Raw genomic sequence first — 20,867 nt, 5'->3', positions numbered from 1 at the left:
AAAAAATGAGCCCGTTTTCATAAATAAACATGCTAGTTTTGGGAGATTTGCAGAGTGCAATTTTTTTTTTTAAATTTGCCTCTTCAAAACCTTGGTGTGTCTTATACTCTGGTGCATCTTATACTCTGAAAAATATGGTATACTGGATTAACACCAGAAGTGGGTTATGGCTGGTACGCCCCAACATGGGTGTACCAGTGCCTGCTAGGAGCACCAGGTATGTTCTGGTACGGTGCTCCAGAGGGCCTGCCCACCCTTCTTACCTGTATTTGACCCAACTGGGCCATTTGCACATGCACACGAAGCGTATGGCACCTGTGCAACGTTCCGTCAAGTAGCTGGATCGTTGCAGGTGGTGGGTGCACATGCATGCGCAATGCGTGTGCACCTGGTGGACGCCCGGCCTTGTCTCAGCATACTGGTTGTGATGGGATCCAGAACCCACCACTGACTAACACATTGTTTTATCCATAGTTGATCAATCAAGTATAAGTATAATCTTTATTGTCATTGTACTTAAATACAACGAAAGGCACAATTCGTTGTCTTAATATATCATATGAGCCTCATGTCATATAAACTTCATCAAATGGTTTTCATACCAGTACACTGGCTTCACATAAGAGTAAATTGGAAATAATGATTTGCCATGTTGAGTGATTTTAATAATCTTTCTGTCAATCTGTTCAAAATATCTTGCTTATCTAGTCATTTTAGCCCAGTATAAGTCTGAGTTTTTTTGGCAATTCAGAAACAGAGAGAATTCAGTAAATCGGAACTAATCACATAATACAAATAACAAATATAATCATTATCTTACACTGATCACATACATTTTGGTTATGAAGCCAATTAATTGTAGTTAATTCACTAATTAAGGAAACTTTATTTTGACACTATATACAAAGGTAACCACGACATGTTATAATCTTGTCCATATATTAAATCCATGATTTTGGCAGGAGGAATGAAATTGCATTTGATTAAAGGAATACCCAACTTGCATCTCATTTCTTAAAGTTAACAGGGAATTGATTTACAATAGAATAGATTGTTCATCCATATAGCATAGTATATTCTCGGCAATGTTTGCAAAGGTTCCCCAGATTTATGGTCAGAGGTCCTTTTCAGCCGCAGGTGACATTCTGCCTTCAGTATGCATATTGCTCAGTAGGTTACAATGTTTACTTGTAATGTCATTCAGAAATAAAATTAAATAAAGAAACATCTCATTTTCCAATCTGCTTTTTCATATTGAGCACCTCCACTCTATACATTCAAGAAGTACAAAACAGGAAAGTACTTGGGCTGAGGATTTCTGAACATCGGAATTTTTTCTTGACGAATCTTCACAAGAGCAAGAGTATGAAAGCAAAATTATTTCTATTAAGGTTGTGCAAAACTTCTGAAAAGAGCACTTTGCAAATTTTATTGGGCATATGCAAAGATCCTCGTCCAAAGTTTAGGCATGTCCTGCAGAAGGTTCCCACTTGCCCCCCCCCCTGTTTGGATATATCAGAGAGACCACTTCAAATGGACCGGAATTGGTTCACTTCTTTTAAAGTTTCACCAATTTACTCCATTTCAACATCATTCTTCTTCAAAAGGCAAATTAGGTTTTTCAACTAATGAAATAGAACAACCAATACATTCTAGACAAGAGGAAACAATTGATACTAATGCTATTAAATGAAGGTTCAGAGCATAAATGCACACATTTACAATTTTGTGAAATTTATTCATAAAAATGTATAACACAGAATGTCTAGGGAGACTAGAGAATATTCAACACATATTATATGTTAGCATTTCATTTCAATTTCAAATATATTAAATTTAATATTTAACATTACTTTAGCCACTGTTTTTGGAATGATGCTCTTGGCATGCCTTCAGAGAGACAAGTAGCTCTTAGCTTTGAATAAAATAACGTCTATGCTCTGATCTCAAACCAAACAAACAGCAATACAGCTTAGCACAACATCAGTATTCTGATGACAACATATTCCTTTGCTGGAAGAATCCAGCTGATTATGATCAGAAGCAAGACATTAAGTTAATCTTATTTATTTTACTTTATTTTAAGTCTATCCTGTGATCTGAAATAGTTTTCTAATGAGGCTTTGACCATAAACATCTCCTGCATAAAAACTTCAATAAAAATATTTTGTGGTACAAAGCTTACCTTGTAATGAATAATGACGATCATCAATCTCTGTAGAAGATTGTTCTTCTGATACCAATGAAGTTTTAAGAGGTTCCATGCTTTTATGGGCAAGCAATCACTGTAAGTTCATTTCAAACTGGAAGATGGAAACCTAGAAGAGAAACCAACATTAACAGCAATCGACTAGATTTCTCTTGTAAAACAGATGCCTCTGAAAAAGCCTCTAGTCTTTTATTTAAAGGCAATTTACCTGCTTCTGTTTGCTAAGAACAGTGTTTGCTTACATTATCTGGATCTGGAACTACACCTTTCTGAATCATAAATCTAACAGTTAGTTTTCTAGGTGGTACTACTCTTGGCTCACCTCCATTTCTGCAAAGGTCATTGCCAAAAACAGAAGATATATTTCTTGAAAAATCCCCCAAAAATGTGAAGCATAGATTGGAAAGAGCGAAGATAAATTGGAAAGTCAAACCGACAGCTTCCTGTGACACTTTCAGTTATTGTGTCCAAGAGAGCAGTTTCTTTCATTTTACCCTTAATAAATCTTTTTTTCAAAATGGGAACAGCAGGTTAGATACAAAAGTAGCTGAACCAACAAAAGATTAAAAGGTAGCTATGAAAGTAAGTTGCCTGACACAAGAAGTCTTTCTTGTCCTATCTGTATCTTAGCTACCACAGTGTATCCATGCAAATTCCTTTTGCAACAGAGTTCATGTTTCAGCCCTGAACTTAGTAACTTGCCTAACTTTTGAATGCTAACACTTTTTAATTAAAAAGAAAAAACCAAATTGAGCTCCTGTAGACAATGCAAAGTCATCTAAATGAAAGAAAAGTTCATGGGCTTGATTGCAATAGATCTGTGCTATCAGCTAGTGAAAGATCTAAAAAAGAAACAAACTAAATCTAACAAACTAAATCTAAAAAAGAAACAAACAAAAAACTGAGAACACATATAGGAGTCAAATAAATCTGCCCTCCACTCACCACAAAAATGGCAGTAAATTTACATTATTTCCTACTGAGGTGTAGCAGATGTCCAATCCATACAATGTTGTCATTCTATACTGTTTTTGGATCAAAATTCCTCAGTCCTGAGAAAAACATCTCTTCACTTCTATTTGTTTAAAACTTTAAAAACAAATCTCTCTAACACAGACAATCAACATTTAACTGATGGAATCTTTACTTCATGATCTAATGGAAAAACAGAAAGGCAAGATGAATACATGGAAGGGGGATCTGTCAGCAGTAATTTGGTGCAACAGAAGTGAAGTCTCTGGGATTCAGTTCAGTCATAATAGTAAGCCAGAATAGGGTTTGTTTGGTTTATGGCTTAAAGTGTTATGCAAAGCCAGTCAATTAATGGTTTTATTTTTGTACTATGAAAAGACCAAACTTAAAACAATGTGCAAATTTAACCTAAATCTAGTCTACACTTTGTCTAAAGGCTTGCGGGGGGGGGGGGGGGAATGGGACTGATAAATCTGGTGAAAAAAAATAATTACTTCTTTGTGATAGAATGTTTGTTTGTTGGGTTAAATTGGATTGGATTGGATTGGATTCAACAGGAGGCCAGTTCTCCATCCTCTACATTACATTGTTTTACCTTACGTTTGTTTTTATGCTATTGAAACACAGTGATTTCTACGCAGTTAGGCCTGTTCCATTTGATTCTCCAGAGAGTATTTATTTATGATCTCGCCAAGAATTCTGAATCACTTTATTCCCTTATATGGCCAGAGCTTGCTCTATAAGCAAATAAATACTTCCAACAATAGACTGTTAATTTATAACACAGGTCAGATGGGAGAAAACTTCCTTGGGAAATACATAAGAACAGTACAGGCTTTGTGTAACTAGCTTTCAGTTTCCTTTTTAAGTACTGAACAGAAACTTTGATTATTTTATTAACATACTGGAGGAATCAGGAACATAAAATTCCTGCATAAAATTCCATTATCACTCCTAAAACTGATCTTTGCATGCAGGAGAAGCAGATTTTTTTCCTGGACTGTACCACATCATTATGTCCCTGGATAAGGGCGGACTGGATGTCTGAAGGTGGAACCACTCACATACAATAGAGATTATTATCAAAACCGTGCCTCTTAACACAATAATTGTCTACATGCAAGAGTTATTTTAATGAAAATACATGGAAATCCCTCATTGCACATTAGCTACATATTAGTAGAGTTCAAGGAAAACAACACCATGTGATTCTGAAAGTTGTATGTTGGAGTTTAATGGACACACTAAAACAAAATCACATAGTAAAGCCTAACTCCACCCACCCCCCATCTAGCATTTCAAATAACAACCGCAGAGAAACACATAGTAGGACTACTAACAGTGTATGCAAGGGTTTAATAATATGTGCTTATATCTGAAACATGCCTTACAAAAATGATGATATTGTATATTTATTTATTTAAACAACTTAACTGACCACCCATCTTAAATAACTCTGAGCAGATGACACAAGCATAAAACCTATAAATAAATAAATAAAAAACCAATGCAGATTACGCAACAAAATTACAATATGGACGAACCTATGCAGAACCAATATTGTGTGAGCTACTGTAACTTTAGAGTTGTGGACCAGTTGTAACTTCTGAGTGGTCTTCAAGGGCAGCTCCATGTAAAGCACTTTGCAACACCACAGCTAAGAGGCGACTAAGGCATGAGGCTTCCCCGCCCAGGAAAACATGTAATTGGTGCACAAGACAAATCTGTGCAAAGGACCCCTTAGCCACCTCTCATCAAACAAGAGCCATGAGTTCAGGAGAACCTCCAAACACATCAGAGTCAAAGATGATAAGCCACCAGATGTTGAAAACCCCAAAGCCACTCCATTTTCGTTTTTCTGTCTCTCTAAGATAGATGTTTTCCTTTACCCAATCAATAAGTGCTGATTTCATAGTAAGAAAAAGAAAATAAGCACTATATACATATTTGATTCAAAACAGTACCGTAAGCATCATGTATCATTGTGGAAACAATACAAATTGCATCAGTTGTACAAATACTTCCTGATACCATTTGCTGCTATTGTTTCCTTCCCATGGTCACCATGTATTAATAGAAATTCCAAGAGGTATTTAAAACATAAATCAATAAATCTGACTGAGGAGGAGCAGCCCAATCAACTTAGTAAGCTTAATGGTTGGATGAAGATTTGAGCCTGTGTTTTGCCTGCACTAGAATAGAATTAGAATAGAAGAGACCTGGAAGGGATCTTGGAGGTCATCTAGTCCAGCCACCCTATATTTCAGACAAGTGGCTGTCCAGTCTCTTCTTAACAACCTCAAGTGATGAAGCACCCATGATTTCTGAAGGCAAGCTGTTCCACTGGTTAATTGTTCTCAGTGTTAGGAATTTTTTCCTTAATTCCAGGGTGCTTCTCTCCTTGATTACTTTCCATCCATTGTTTCTTGTCCAGCCCTCTGGTACTTTGGAAAAGTAATTTGACCCCACACTAGTCTGAAAGGAACACAGCAACCACGACCTGATTATCTACTTGCATAAAGTGTGCCTGCAAGGAAAAGAAAAGTAATTGCACCACAGATATTATAATCTGGGAAACTATTTGGTATTAGCCCAGTCTAAAATAAAAACCTCTCTATTGATAAGAGAAAAAAATGAGTTTAGGAGGGAGGCAAATATATTTCTAGAGTGGTAAATTTGATGGTCAACTTAACTGAGATCATTCCAGGGAAGGAAAAATCAATTTAGAAATCGAACATCAAAAGAACAAAATAATGTTGTTGTTTTTTGTGATTCCCAAAAGTAAGAGAGCCACATATTCCATTATGTTTGGCTTGGAAGCCTGCCATCATTATATAAATAGATCCACAGCTGAAATCTCAAAGGGAAAAAAGAAAAGGCCCAACTTTGCTTGCCTGAAAATAACACATTGAAAGATTTCCATAGCAGAAACTGGTAAATAGCAATAACAATATTGTGTTTATGGTTTGTCTGTTTATTTCTCTGTCCTTCTCTCACTGGATCAAACAAGTGTGTTTTCCAACTGTTTGATACCTTCTATGGAGGTTTATTGCACATCTACATACTATTAAAAAAATCTTCTTTGTGTGTAACATAACAATTTTATATAATTTTATGTGAGGCTCAAGCCCAGAGACAACACAGCAAAATCCAATCAACTCCAGTCCTTTATTTGCTTATACCTATTGGACAGAATCTTGCCAAACTAAAGCCATAATCTACTACATGTATCCCGAGAGATTTTAGACTGCGGCCACACTGAATCTCTTTCTCGCTCTCCCATCCACCTCAGGACTACACAGTCTTTTAGTCTGAGGTTCTCTCTGGGAATGCTCTGTGGTTGCCAAAACAGTCTCCTACTGCTTTTCCAGGTGCATATTTTATGGCATCAGATAAAATGCCATAAAACTTTTCCTGTGGTCAGCTCCTGATGCTTGACTGTGCTACATATGAATAACTTCCTGAATTTTTAAGAACTTTTCCAGTGAAGGCAATACATTAGAAGCCCTACTATTGTTGAAGGTATTGAGGAATTTGGTAAGGCAATATCTCTGAACTGAAGTCCCAATGGTCATAGTTCTCTACAAAAGCCCCTACAATGTACATACCCTTATAAACATACAAATATAGTAAGAGAAGCTGTAATGTTGGATGCTTTGTTGCAGTACAACTTAGGAATTTTTAATATTTTACTTAGTTGCATGGTTTTAACTTATCAAAGATGAATTTAAGACTAAAGGTATGTACTATGTCAAATGCTATTTCTAAAGCATGAATTGTATTTTCTTTATGGACCTATTTATTAAAGGAAAGCATCAATTTAGGAGATTGCTACTGTGAAATGGCAGAAAGCTACCTTTCAAATTCAGATCGACAAGTATTGGACCATAAAAGAGAGAATACGTGAGGAAATGCTATAAACCTCTTCCCAAGGAATCAGAGATACCATTTGAGGCATTTAAAAATGTTATCAAAGTGTCACCAACAAGCTGATCTTAAAAATGTGTTTGGAAATTGAAACAGTTGTAAATTGTGAAGCCAGACTTAAAACCTGGTGTAAGGTACAGGATTCACATAATGCCAGTCCAAAAAAAAATCTGCACTGTCTACTGGTCACAATTTTAGGTGTTTAATAATGTCTGAATATCACCTGCAATGAACTCGCTTAGTTACTTAGAACAAGTAGCCTTGCAGTCCAGGGAGAGAAAAACCTTCCCTGCACAGGAGCCTATAACCACCCCTAAATGGAGAATTCTAGTTGACGGGGTGAGGGAACTTTTTTCAAAGTTGACGGAGAACCCAAGCCCTGAAGGGTGTCCACAACCTGCAAAAGGTCCGCCCTCATCTGACCCAGGGATGTCCCCTGGACGAGGACATCATCCAGGTAGCAATGCAACCTAATGGGGAAACCCCTTAGGTAGGCTGCCACCACCGCCAGTACCTTGGTGAATGACCTAGGTGCAGAGGATAACCCAAAGGGTAGGGCTCTGTATTGGTAATAGTGACCCAGATAGGAGAACTGCCTGTGTTGTGGGAGGATGGGAATATGGAGATAAGCCTCCGTGAAGTCCATAGATGCCATGTAGTCCCCCTCCTGTATGCCTGCTAGAATGGATTTAAGTGAGGCCATCTTGAACTTGCGGTACACAAGATGTTGGTTCAAGAGCTTCAAGTCGAGAATAGATCTCCAACCCCCTGAGGCTTTCGGCATGAGGAACAGGTTTGAATAGAACCCCCGGCCTTCCTGGTCTGAGGGACCAGTTCTATCACGGCAATGTCAAGCAGATATTTAATAGCCTGACGCATCCACCTGCGCTTGTGTAGATTTTGTGCCGGGGGAAATGTGTAAAAGTGGTTCGGGAGAATGGAGAGGAACTCTAGCCAAAGTCCGTGTGAGACCGTGCTGATTACCCACGCGTCAGAGGAAATCCTCACCCAGGCCTCGGAGAAGAGAGCCAGGCAACCGCCAATGGGTGGGGTCAGGTTCAACCTATTTGCCCCGGCGGTAGGGGTGCCCACCTCCCCCTCGAAAGAGCTGCTTACTCTGAGACTGGAAGCGGGATCTGTCCCTACTGAAGTTGTGGTCTGATGTCCTCTCTGACCTTGAAAAAGAGTATCTGCTCTGCTGAGCCTCCTGTTCCGGGGGACAGTATGAGGGCTTGGGGTAAAACAGGCTTGACCTTTGCTCCGCCTTTTTCGCCGAGGTAGATAAGACTTTTTTCTTATTTTTGTCCTCCACGAGGAGCGGTTCCAGGGCTGCCCCAAAGAGGGAGCCCCCCGTGTTGTCGGCCGACGCCAGCTGCCGTTTGGACTTGCTGTCCGCCTGCCACCCCCTGAGCCAGACGAGGCGACGGGAGGTCACAGATGACGCCATAGCCCTGGAGGCAAACTTCATCATATTTAGTGTGGCATCAGCTAAAAACTGCACCACTGCCACTAACTTGTTTAAAACCTGATGCAGTCGAACATCTTCTGGGGGAATGATTTCCTGGATCTTTTCCATCCACAGGATAGCTGTGCGATTGAAGAATGTGGCAGATGCTGCTGCCTTGATGGCCCAGGCCGCAGACTGGAATGTCTTCCTCAGGGTCATCTCCGCCTTCCTGTCATCTGCCCTAAGGTTGTCTGCTATGTCCTTGGCCACCAAAGATGCAGAAGACGCCAGGGCCACCACAAGTGGGTCCACGGCAGGTAGCTGTAATGCTTGGGAGAAATCTGGCTCAATATTATAAAAACGTCTGTCATTACTGCCAGAGTTTGGGAAAGCAGTGGGAGCGCTCACAGTTTGAAAAAAGCTTCTTCACGTTCTTCTCAGCACTCCGCACTCGCCATGGCTCAAATCCAGCCGCCGAAGCCGTTTAAAGGTTGATTGGAGTGATGGGGGGGGGGCTCTGGGCTGGTAATCCCTAGCCTCTAACCTCCCGATCGCAAGAAGCCCAGGGATCGGCACCACATGTTTGGCTAAGCCAGAAATGGCTGCCGTGACCTCAGCGCTCTCTCCGATCCATGGGATACAAAGTAACACTCCCTGGTGGTTAGGAAGGAAAACCACGTAGAGCTAGATAGAGCAGAGAGCTAGATTCAGAGGCTGCAGAGGCAAGGAGGTCCAAGTAGAGATAGAAATCCCAGGAGAAGTTTAAAATATGACTCGCTATTTGGCCAGACTGAGATGAACTGGAGAAGAAAGGGTGGAGCACAGAGGCGTGTCTTCAGCTTCATCCCAGTCCTGTAGCCAAATGGGCGTGTCAATACCATCCACTGGAGCCGCCTGTCCCTCACTCCGGAAAATGAGTTGAGATATTCCTGATGATTTTTTTTTTATGCAGAGTATCTTGGGATCAAACCTGTTGAAGAAGTTCCTGCAGCTAGAATTGGTAGAGATGTTCCTGTGATACTTCTAATCCATTTCGATAAAGCCTGGAACTAAATGATCAGCTCAGGATGCCAAACATGGAAATCCAGAGGAATGTTTTGGAACATTGTGCTAATTGATAGACCCCAAACAGAATCCAGTATAGTTGTGTGAACAGAGAAGAAAGAAAATGCAGGTGTGTCACTGGCCCCAGGATAGGCATTAGCTTGCATTTAATTTGTGCTCCTAAATTAAAGTGAAACAGGCTACCCATGCGGAGCAATGCAAGGGAGCCTTGGGTAGTTTGGGAAATGAAGATCCGGAGATGCTAATGCATACAGTAGAATGAGGGAAGGAAGGAAGGAAGGAAGGAATTTTTCCTGGAGGTGGTACCAACACACAGGAGACCTAGTAACAGAGTGCATCCAACTCACTTTGCAACTGGAGGGGTGATTTTTTTTTTAACCAATAAGGCAATAAAATTCACTTGAGCTTCCAAATGAATTCATAAACCAGTATAAAAATAACAAAAAACAATTAAATATCATATTAATTTTTAATACTGATTGATCTTTAAAAACAGGGAGAAAAAAAGCGCATTCAATGGAAATATGAAAAATAGGATTCATTCAGAAGAACAGAGAGGAGAAACAGAGAGGTCTTCTTGTTATTAAACCAAATCCAATCAAGGAAAATCTGTTGAGGATGCACCATTACAGCATAGATGACCTACTTCTTATTTTTTTCCCCCTTTGCATCCCTCCCCTGGGTACCAACATTTCTGCCGCAGAAATGCTGAAGCAAAAGTTCTTTGGGCTTCTTTTGTTCAAAAAGATAGCAAGACAGGAGCAATTGAGAGATTGCCAATTAAAGCACTGTTAACGTGGTAAGCAGATGAGAAACAAGGAAAAGCAGCCTTTTTTTTAAAAAAAAAAGAAATGCACATGTTATCATTTCACTGAGAATGTTTCACACACAAATGTTCACTTTGGCCTGGCTGTTTCGTTAGTGGAATTCTATCTTGAGAAAATCACAAGGAATATAATGAAAGTGTAACATGCATTTGCAACTATTTATGTTTTGTTTCCTTTCTGACTGCTGAAATGGGCCATTGAATTTCAAATTGTAACTCTTCACAAGGACTTCTTCTCTTACACCCAGTACCATAAATCCCCATGGATCTTGTGGGTAGAGAAAGGAAGACATGGGAATATTTAATAAACCCATTGTCACAGACTGATAATTTTCTGCTCAAGGCGAAGACTCTCAGGGTGATCAATGGACCAGTGAGAATTTAAATGCCTTATTCATATAAGCTATTTTGTAGTAAAGCATGGCTTTTACAACCGATTTAAATTTTTTTAATGATGGAGAATAAGGATGATTTCAAAAGAGAATAACACCACGAGACATCATTTGCCATACTCAAGTTCAAATACTGAAGGAGAATGAATGATAAATTTGACAAGATTTATTAGGCTAGAAAGGTCAAAACTCTGTTTTTTAAATTATGAGTTATGGATGCTCTTTGGTTTGTAGAAAAAAAGTACATTTGTAAAATGATATCAGGAAATATTGGATCAGTCATAAAAATAAAGTCTGAGAATCTGCATTCTAGAAGGAATGTAGTTCAGTGATATAGTGTATGTATGCGGAAGGTTCATTTCCTAATCGTTGACACCTCCAGAGAGATTGGGATGGACTCTAATCTGGAGTCAAAAAAGGGCAGGTATACCTGGTGCCATCCAACTTTGTTGGACTGCAGTTCCTATCATCCCAGTCAATACAACTGCCAGCCATGCTGACTGAAAGTGATGGAAGAGAGATGGAATGTACAAACAATACATCAGATCTGATTCTACAATGATGCTTCTGTAAAGGAGTAAGTGGGTGACTTTGGGGGATGAAGGAAAGAGATACTGCTTAGGAAACAATCATACAAGAGAGAGAGGAGCCACAAGGACTTAATGATAAAGAGACTATTCAAAGTGGCAGTGAGAAGTTTGTATCTTCAGACTTACAAAATTGTTGTCAGTCGCCCTGAGTAAACCAGACAGGAAACACAACTAGATAAGCTAAGTCTACTTTATTGTATAAGGCAGGGACCTGCAACCTTAAACACTCAAAGAGCCATTTGGACCCGGTTCCCACAGAAAAGAAAACATCAGGAGCCAATAATTTAACAACTGGTGTGACTGGGTGGGTGTGGCCAACTCGACGTCACTCACTCCAACCCAGTCACATGACCCCAGCCATGCCTACCCTTAGGGCAGAGAACTGGTTGTTATATTATTTGCCATGCTCAGCCCCGCCTCACCCCTCCCCTCCCAGCCACCTCTTGCCACACCCGGCCTTGGGTGTATTGTTCATATCTCTCTCTCTCTCTCTCTCTCTCTCTCTCTCTCTCTCTCTCTCTCTCTCTCTCTCCCTCCCTCCCTCCCTCCCTCCCTCCCTCCCTCCCTCCCTAATCTTTGTGTGTTTCTCTCTATGTCTCTGTGTCTCTCTCTCTGTGTGTCTCTCTGACTCCACTGCTGTTGCCAGGGGCAAGTAGGACAGGGTCGCATTGTGGCTCCGTGTCATAATGGGCTCCAGGAGGAGGAAACCCATCTCCCCTATTGTGAAGCATGCTAAATATCACTGTGCTACACAAGGCGCTGGGAGAGCAGCGGGCAGGCCATGGAGGTGGCAACAGTTCCAAGCCCAAAGCAGCTGGAGGTGAGGGCTGCCTTGAGCGCAAATGTACGTGATGAAGATGGAATGCTGTTGCCGCACAAAGGCGCACGGAGTGTTTCACTTCCTCTCTGGAATAAGGAGCAAGTCTCCATCCCCCGCCGTCACCCTTACCTTCTCAGGCCAGGTGAGGAGTGACGGGGAGGGGAGGGGCCAGCCACTGGTGGGATCACCCGACAGGGAGCCGTAGCAGAGGGCGAAAGAGCCGTGGGTTGCTGACCCCTGGTATAAGGTTATATTAAGAGTATCTTGCAAGTTTAAAGATGAAAACTTCCCAGATGGAAAGGATGATCCTTCCTAAGTTTCTTTCTCTGATTGTTAAATCACTGAGGCTTCTGAAGCAGCTTTTCTAAATTATCACACAGCCCTTAATAGTGGCTAGCTGAACCAATGGACTGCCTCAGATATTGTCCATCAGACCCACATGTGAAGAGTTCAAGTTAGAATTAATCTTTTGTTTTTAAAAATTAGTTTTTCATAAGTTCATTTTCTTTTTTTTTTTTTTGTAATAAAATTTTATTGGTTTTTCAAAATTTATAGGGAAAAGGGTAAATGGACAGGTATACAAATTTTGGCAGTTGCAAAGTGTGTGAGGCCCCCCTCCCTCCATACCCATAGCGTACATTTATATATAATGCATTAGTATATAATTGATTATAATCAGCATATTAGTTCTATTATTAAATTCAATCAAATTAAACATTACAATATAAAATCCAAATATAATTCCATTTTCACTTTCGGTCAATTTATAATAATATGATTTTCATATTTATTTCTGTGATCTGAGTCTTCTTGCTATTGCCCCATCTCCCTCCACTGGCAGAGCTCTGGCCCCTCCCGTGTCCTGCGTGTCCGTTGTAGTGTCTGGTGGTTTCTCTAGGAGTGTTTTATTTTTTTCCATAAAGGCCTGCGCCTCTATGGGTGAATTAATTCTGATTCTTGTCTCCTCCCAGAATATCAGCATACCTTCAGGCATCAACCATCTAAACCACACCCCTTTCTGGTATAATTTATTCGCTAATTGCGAATAATTTTTTCTTTTTTCTCTAATCTTCTTAGGGATCTGCTTCAGAATGGTTATCTCCATATCATGATATGTCAATGCTTGCCCCCTTTGTACACCCAGAATTTCATCTCTTGTGGTTTTTCTAAGGAATTTAATGTGAACCTCCCTGGGTAAATTGTGTGTTCTAGCATAAGCTGAGTTCACTCTATAAACCAGATCTATATCCCACCCCATCTGTTGTTTTTCTTTGTGTGTATAGTCAGCCAGAATGTTTGTCATGATGTCCCTTATATTTTCCCCATCTTCTTCTATAACATTTTGAAATCTAAGATAATAGGACATTCTCTCAAATTCTAATTTCATCTGTTGGATGTCAAGATCTTTGTTCCCTTTCTGCACGGCTTCCACCCCCCCCCTCACCTCCTCCACCCCCCCTTCCACAAGATTCAGTCTTTGTGAGTTCTTATATATTTGGGCTTGATTTTCTTTAATTTCATCTTTCATTTCCCTTAACTGTTTCTTGATTTCCTCCTGGCCCTGTAGAATTTGTTGAAGCATTTGTTGAAAGTCCATCTCTGTAGTCTTATGGTGCATCAGCTCTGTTATCTTTGACTGTGTGGCTGGACTGGATGTTGCGGATGTTGGAGCAGAAGTGGCAAAGCCAGGTTTTCCAGGAGGGGGTCTTTTAGATGCCATCCTTTATAACGTTAAAAGTTCAGTCCAAATATGAAGTAAGCAATTAGAAAAGAAGGGTAGCCAGGTGAATCCGGGAGCAGAATAACCAGGCAGAAGAGAGTCTCTCCAATAAGTCTGGCAATAGATAGAAAATTTCCCCTAGAAGGTTAAAAAAATACCAATCCACAAGAGGTTCCTCTGGGAGACACGGAGACAAAGACCGGAAGCCTGAATTTTAAAGGTGGAGTCAGGTTTCAGAGTTCATAAAGACAACGGAAGTGTGCCATCTTGCCCTGCCAGTTTTGGGCACAGAGGCGTAACAAAGTTTTAGAAAGTTCCAAAAGTCCTCAAATCATTGTAATATGTAAAATTAAATTGAAAAGAAAATCATCTCAGCCTAAGTGAGGCTTCATTCGTTGGCTCTCCCCCCTCCTCCTTCCCCGGGGGCTGAGAGCAAAATTGTTTCTTGCCGCTTGTCCAAGGGGGGGGGGGAAACCCCCCTCCCTCCAGCCGCACCTCCAAAATGCTCCGAAAGTTGTTTTAAAGTTTTAAAAGCTGAATCAAATCTTCATGCAAAGTAAGGGATGAAGAGAGAGGCAACCTCACCGCACCGCAGCTGCTTCCTTCAATTGTAGCATTCTCCAGTCGGCTTGTAGCGAGGCGCGAGGCGTAGAAACGCGATGCGCCCTCCGAGCTTGCTCCCCGGTGCCTTGGGCGCGCGAGAGAGCCCCCGCCGGCTGCCGCCGCTGCAGGAGACCTCCGCGATGCCGCCCCTCCGGCAGGACCCCTCTGCGGGGTGTCCTGTGCCCCCCAAGGAGTGGGGAAGCCCACCGGGGAGCCGGAGCGGGCAAAGAGCTGCCCGTCGCCGCCGCCGCCGGAACCGGAACTCCCCATAAGTTCATTTTCTACAATGAGCCACGGTGGCACAGTGGTTAGAGTGTAGTACTGCAGGCTACTTCTGCTGACTGCAATTTGGCAGTTCAAATCTCACCAGGCTCAAAGTTGACTCAGCCTTCCATCCTCCTAAGATGGGTAAAATGAGGAGCCAGATTGTTGGGGGCAATAGGCTGACTCTGTAAACCACTTAGAGAGGACTGTAAAAGCACTGTATAAGTGCTATTGCTATTTATTTGTTATGTAGTAAATTGTACGCCGCCCCAAGTCCCTTGGTGGAGAGGGTGTGGCACATAAAATGGATTAATAAATAAATAAATAAATAATGAAAAAAAAAGAATTGCTAGATAGATTTCTTGCCCTCTGAAGAATTTCATTGTTTTCCTTTTCTCCGGCATTACTTCCATCATTGCTAAGTATGAATCCTGATGATAAATGCAATGAACAACTAATCTCATAACCCAGTTCAATATTTTCAATAAGCTGAATTGCAGAACAAAATGGCTTAAGCTTTTCATGACTGGAAATAAAGTGCTATTTACTGCAAAATTATATTTAATCTCTTCCAAAGTTGTGACCACTTTAACCACAGTTTAGAATCATGTTTTATTGTACAGTTGCTTGGGACAGTCACAGCTTCATATACTATCCAAACTGAGTAGACAGGTACGATATAGAAGTGGGAGTGAGGGCAAACTGATCTTGCTACAAATACAGCCTGCCTGCATTTTCTATAGAATTCATACATAATATTCCTATAGAATACATACAAAATTTCCATACAAAATTTCTGAAGATAAATATGGAATTGGTAAAAATAAGCTGTCTTTTATTCTAAACAGGTCAGCCTATATCATGTTACCATGTTTGCTTATTAGGCTTTTAATAACAGTGCCGGTTACTCAGCTCCCCAAGGATGGCTGGTATATCAAGTGAAAAGGAAATCAAAACAGGCTATAGAAATTTAACTGCTGGGCTAAGCTTGATCATTCTTAGCTTCAACCACAAAGTATGTTGCACAAATGCACAGAGGTTTACAAAATTTGATTATAGAGTACAGTTATATTTTGATTAAAAGCTTAACAGTGTACAATTGACAGTCTCTTTTCATCTTCTGCCTGTAACTACACATCAATATGAAGGTTTTCCCCATCACTTAATTGTTATGCCCAAAACACTCCCTCTGCTAAATTTCTGCATGTCAGGATGCTCTTAAAGATGCAGAAGCAGGGAATGTAAAAATGCAGACTCTGGCATTTAAGTGTTACTCTCATAATTCAAACTGGAAGGGAGAATTTAGGATTTGCCTTTAAAAAAAGTTAAATCAACATATTTTTTCTATTCTCCCCCAACTCCCCAAGTTTGCTTCTTTAGTTCAGCAGAAGTCTAGGTAAGCAGCCCAGTTCCAACATTCTCCACTCAGGCAGGACCTTTACACCTAAAGTACAAAGGTAAAAGGAGGTATATGCCAATTCAAGTAACTTTGTCAACTTTATGAATACAAAATATGAGTAGGTCAGGCAAGGGGAGGGGGAGAGAATGAACATTAGCAAACTTTGTTCCCTTCAACTCTGAAAGACAAGGAGCAGCTACTGGAAAAAAACATTTTAAGATCATTAGCTCATCTTTTTCCAATTGCTTCTTGAACAATTGCACTATGGTTGCACTACACCAGGGGTGTCAAACTTGCATCATCACAGTGGCGTCATGTGACATATCTGGACTTTTTTCCTCCTTTACTAAACCAGGCTTGGGCATGGTCAGCACGTGACACATCCAGCCTGCAGGCCAGGAGTTTGACAGCCCTGCACTATACTGGTACTTAAAGATCCTTTCATTAACCAATCCGTAAATACTGTACAGCTTTCCAGATTATGGTTCCAAGTCAGAAATAAGCTGTAGGATTTGGGAGTATCATTTTCTTTCTGAGATTTCTCATTCACCTGTAAGTCTCACCTACTTTTATGGTTTTATGTTACATATATAGTCAAGTCAAATTCTGGAGAAAGTCAATAGAATTCCCTCTACAATTCACAACCTACAATTATAAGTTCTGGTTTGAGGGCAACCCAAGTTAGCTCTTATTGTCATTAGTTCCAACGTAGACTTGATATAAGCAACAGATACATCAATATTCTAGTTCCTCAAAGTAATGAGAAGGTGATACAAGAAATGATGAAGCCACCTATTCACAAGGACTTTCAACCCTACAATTGCTATATTTCACAACAACCTTCTCTGAATAGTAGCTTTCAGATGCTTTGGGTTTAGTATTCCCATTCATATCAGTTCCATCTCACATGGCCTTATAGTATAATTAGTTGTTTCATCTCTTGACATTTTAGCAACATTTTGAGCAGGATGAGAATGATTCACAGTATTAAGGCCCACTGATTTCAAGAGATTTACTCTAAGCATGACTAAATACAAGTTCCCATCTACTTTCTTCAGTATTTCTTACCACAGCTCCAAATGGTGGGACAGGATTCCTATTTATGAGGGAGGGAGGAATAAGGTTGAAAAAGAGAGCATTTATGGCACTCAGGGTATAGGTAAGGTTTCAACTAGAACAAATATGAATATGAATTCAAATATGAAGCCTGTCGTTTCTCATGCTCCATCATTAACCATTGTTAACAGAAGTCTTACAAAACACTTTCAAGATTTCTACTGAATCAGTTCTGGTATCTGATCTTGATTGGCAGAAAACAAGATGGTTTGACATTAATACCAATGCCATAATAGGGGCTAATTCAAAAAAGCAATTACTGACAGACAATTATGGCAAAATGATGGCAATGGGGTCATGAAGAGTTGGAAGCAATGGACAATAAAATTAACTATTGATTTGTTCTGTGTTATCATCATATAATTTTATTTTTGTAAGATATCTTGAAAGGGCATTTGTTGTAATTTATAATCTGATTTGTTGTCACAGCTACAGTGAAATTGTATTATTGGTTGACAGGTATTCCCTCCAGTCCATGTTACAGTAATTACCATAAAGTATCTTTGTACTACCATATTTTTTCATTACCTATATTTTCATTCACAGCAAATTCCATCCTAATCATTTGCATTACTTCCTCACAAAAATTACATCTAATGTGACACTGTTTAAAATAAAGATTATATATCCCATTCACTCAGAAGTTATGTTTCTTGAAGTGTTTGACGAAAAGATTTCCTGTATTAGTATTCATCTGCAATCCACTTTGCCCCAAGACCTCATTTTTGGTCCCCAAATATTTTTACACGCTAAACCATCTTTACTCATTTCTAATCTGCATAAATCTAAGCAATGTGAGATTTCTTAAATTCCACCTTGCAGCAAGGAGTGAACTACCATAATCTATATGTGCCTTTAAGCCAAACTTTTCATCCTCTGCCTACTTTGTACACTATTTTTTGCTATGAATATGCATATTTATTACACATCACTGATTTTATCTGAATTTTGTAAACAGCCAAGAAACAGTATCCTGCTTGAAATATACAACAGAAATCTATTAATAAACATTAATGGAATTCACTTCTGTGTTGTTTTCCTAAGATTTCTCTACTTTGATCATTTCAAAACAAAACAAATTAAAAATACTTTCTCCTCCTCCTCCCCCACTACCACCACCACCTTGTAAAGCAGTAGAAGCTTGGGCCACCATACAGTCTCCCCATAGCTGACTGTCCCTAACAACTATATTTTTATGGGTGTTTTTTCCCCAATTTCAAAATGTCTTTGTTATTTTTCCTCTACCAGTCCAAAACTAGTTTCCTTTTTTTTTTTAAACTTTGAAGAACAGTGCAAAGCAAGCGTGATCAGTAGAGTTGCCCCGCGTTCCGCTGTCAGAGCAGAGAAGCGGGTTAAATAATAGGTTGGGGAGGGGGGAGAAGGGAAAGTGGAGTTGACACCTTGGAGAGAACAAAGGCGGCTTCAGACAACAAAGGCCGCCAGGTAAAGCAACCAGCCAATAAAATGCAGGCGCGAGGAAATCGCCCAGCGAAGGGAGGGAGGGGCAGTGACGAAGGGAGGAGGGAGATAAAAGGGGCTCAGGCTAAAAAAAAAGGCGGGTCGCTCCTTGGACCCGATCCACGGCATCCCAGGTCCCTGCCAGGCGGAGGAAGAGAAGTTTCCAAGAGAAAAAGGCACGCCGCGGGAGGGCTCGGTTTCTTCCTCCCCCTGTCAACTCGAGCAAATGGCCCCTTTCTTTTACAACCTAATCTTTCCCGCCCAGGCATGTTTGGCGCCGCTCTCGGGAGAGTTTATAGCAGAGGCTCTTTTGCTGCCCGGGGCGCGCGCGCGCACAATCACACACACACAAGCATACCCCGTAGGTGGGAAAAGACTGGATTTTTTCTCCCCTCATTCAGGGATGCTTCAACAAACTACGAACAACTCGACCGGCAACAATAATCAAACCAGCAAGCCCAACAACAAACCTCCTCCCCCCTCCCTTTTTTTAAAAAAAAAAGCTTCAAGCGGTTCTTTCTCCTGGCTCCAGAAACTTGGCGGGCGCACAAGACCTCCTCCTCGCTTCCCCCAACTGCAAGCCATCTACGCGGGAAGGGCATTCCGCAGCTGCAACGGCGCTTCCCTCGCCTCAGAAGCCCCCGACGCTGCCGGCTGGCGTAGCTACGAATGGGCATCCCAGCGCGGGGCGGCGGCAGCTCTCTTTGACTCTCCCTGGAGAAAAACACGGAGAGAAAAGACTCACTTTTCGGCGCGCGCGCTGCGATCTGCAGGGGCAGCCGCTCCAGATGAGCTGAAGGGGACGGGGACGGAAGGTGGACGATGGGCTTGGAAAGGGGAGGGAGCTAGGAAAAGACGGAGAGGGGAAAGGTCTCTGGGCGGCCCCGCTTAGATCCGTCTCCCTCCTCGCAGGATGGGGCTTTGGTCTTCGACGCCCTCGCCGTTCCCTCGGGAGCGCAAACTCCGCCCCAAAGCCGCCGGGCCCGGCGCGATCTGTCTCCGGCTCCTGCCGTTACAGTGACCGTTTCGGATGTCGGAAGCGGAGATTGCGGCTCCCTGCCTCGCCCTCCCTCTCCTTGGCCGACGGCCCGCCAGGCCGCCCCCGGGAGAGGAGGAATAAGGAGGAGGAGGAGGATCTTTTTCGCTCTCAGCCTAGCGCGAGTTCGCTTCCACCGCCCCCTTTGGCCAGGCAAACAAACAAACAGCACGTGGCTGGGAAGGGAAAGGCTGGCCAGGGAAGACGCGAAGGGCACCTGCTGCGGCCGGAGGAGAGAGTGGACTTCCCGGGCAAAGAGGAAACTGGGTTATGTGGGGGCTAGTCAAGTTAACCTCGGATCAGGAAGGAAGATGGCGCGAGCGCTGAACTTTCCTCAAGAGAGGCGCTGCGTGACGGGACTAGCCGGCCTGGAGTTTAAACCGGGTCCTTCTGCTTCTCAGCAAGTGGAACCCCGTAGGAGCAAATTTCTGCGAAGTGTGCCAGAAGGTGTGATCAGGACAGGGTGTAGAAATTAACTCGGGGTCAACCTACATGCTCAATTCACTATGGAGAATGGATGACTGAGAATCTCCATAGACCTTATTGGACAGAGTCCAATAAGGTCTATGGAGATTCTCAGTCATCCAGGTCGTGGTTGTCCCAAAGATGCTTTTTCAAGAGGCGACCGGACTTTCTGGGGTTTTTGTTTTCTCTGAAGACGTTTCGCTTCTCATCCAAGAAACTTCTTCAGCTCTTCTTCAGAGGCTTCTTGGGTGAGAAGTGAAACGTCTTCAAAGAAAAACCAGAAAGTCCAGTTGCCTCTTGAAAAAGCACTTTTGGGAGAGTCGAGTAAGGATCTGTCCAGTTTTCTGAATCAATTAGGTTTAAAATCACGTGGTATCTTTTTCATGAAATCAATTGGGAAGCGTCACCCAAGCTTTGCTAAGTGCTTTAAAAGCTGAACAAATTACCTTCCCTCAGGTAAAATAGAGACAAATGAAATAGCTGCCAGAAGCAACTGCCAATAGGCTACAATGATAAACAACTTCCACGAAATTAATCCAGAATCCCCACCTTTTTTGA

The 20,867-nt window shown here is 41.5% G+C and overlaps 1 protein-coding gene across 1 annotated transcript in view; it reads right to left on the bottom strand.

Annotated features, from left to right (window-relative positions):
* SYNE2 (spectrin repeat containing nuclear envelope protein 2) overlaps positions 1 to 20,293 on the bottom strand; it is a 237,739-nt gene extending 217,446 nt beyond the window's left edge. Inside the window, exons 1-2 of the mRNA XM_081935674.1 lie at positions 19,554 to 20,293; positions 2,186 to 2,318 (exon numbers count right to left, since the gene is read on the bottom strand). Of these exons, the coding sequence (XP_081791800.1) occupies positions 2,186 to 2,264 (79 nt within the window). The 5' untranslated portion in view covers positions 2,265 to 2,318; positions 19,554 to 20,293. The remainder of the gene's footprint in view (positions 1 to 2,185; positions 2,319 to 19,553) is intronic.
* Positions 20,294 to 20,867: the final 574 nt, after the last annotated feature.

Source organism: Natrix helvetica (genome assembly GCF_964273705.1).
Source record: "Natrix helvetica genome assembly, chromosome: 1".
In the NCBI taxonomy this organism is placed as follows: domain Eukaryota; kingdom Metazoa; phylum Chordata; class Lepidosauria; order Squamata; family Natricidae; genus Natrix; species Natrix helvetica.
Note: the sequence above shows the minus strand (reverse complement) of the source record. Positions and strands in the feature narration are given on the sequence as shown.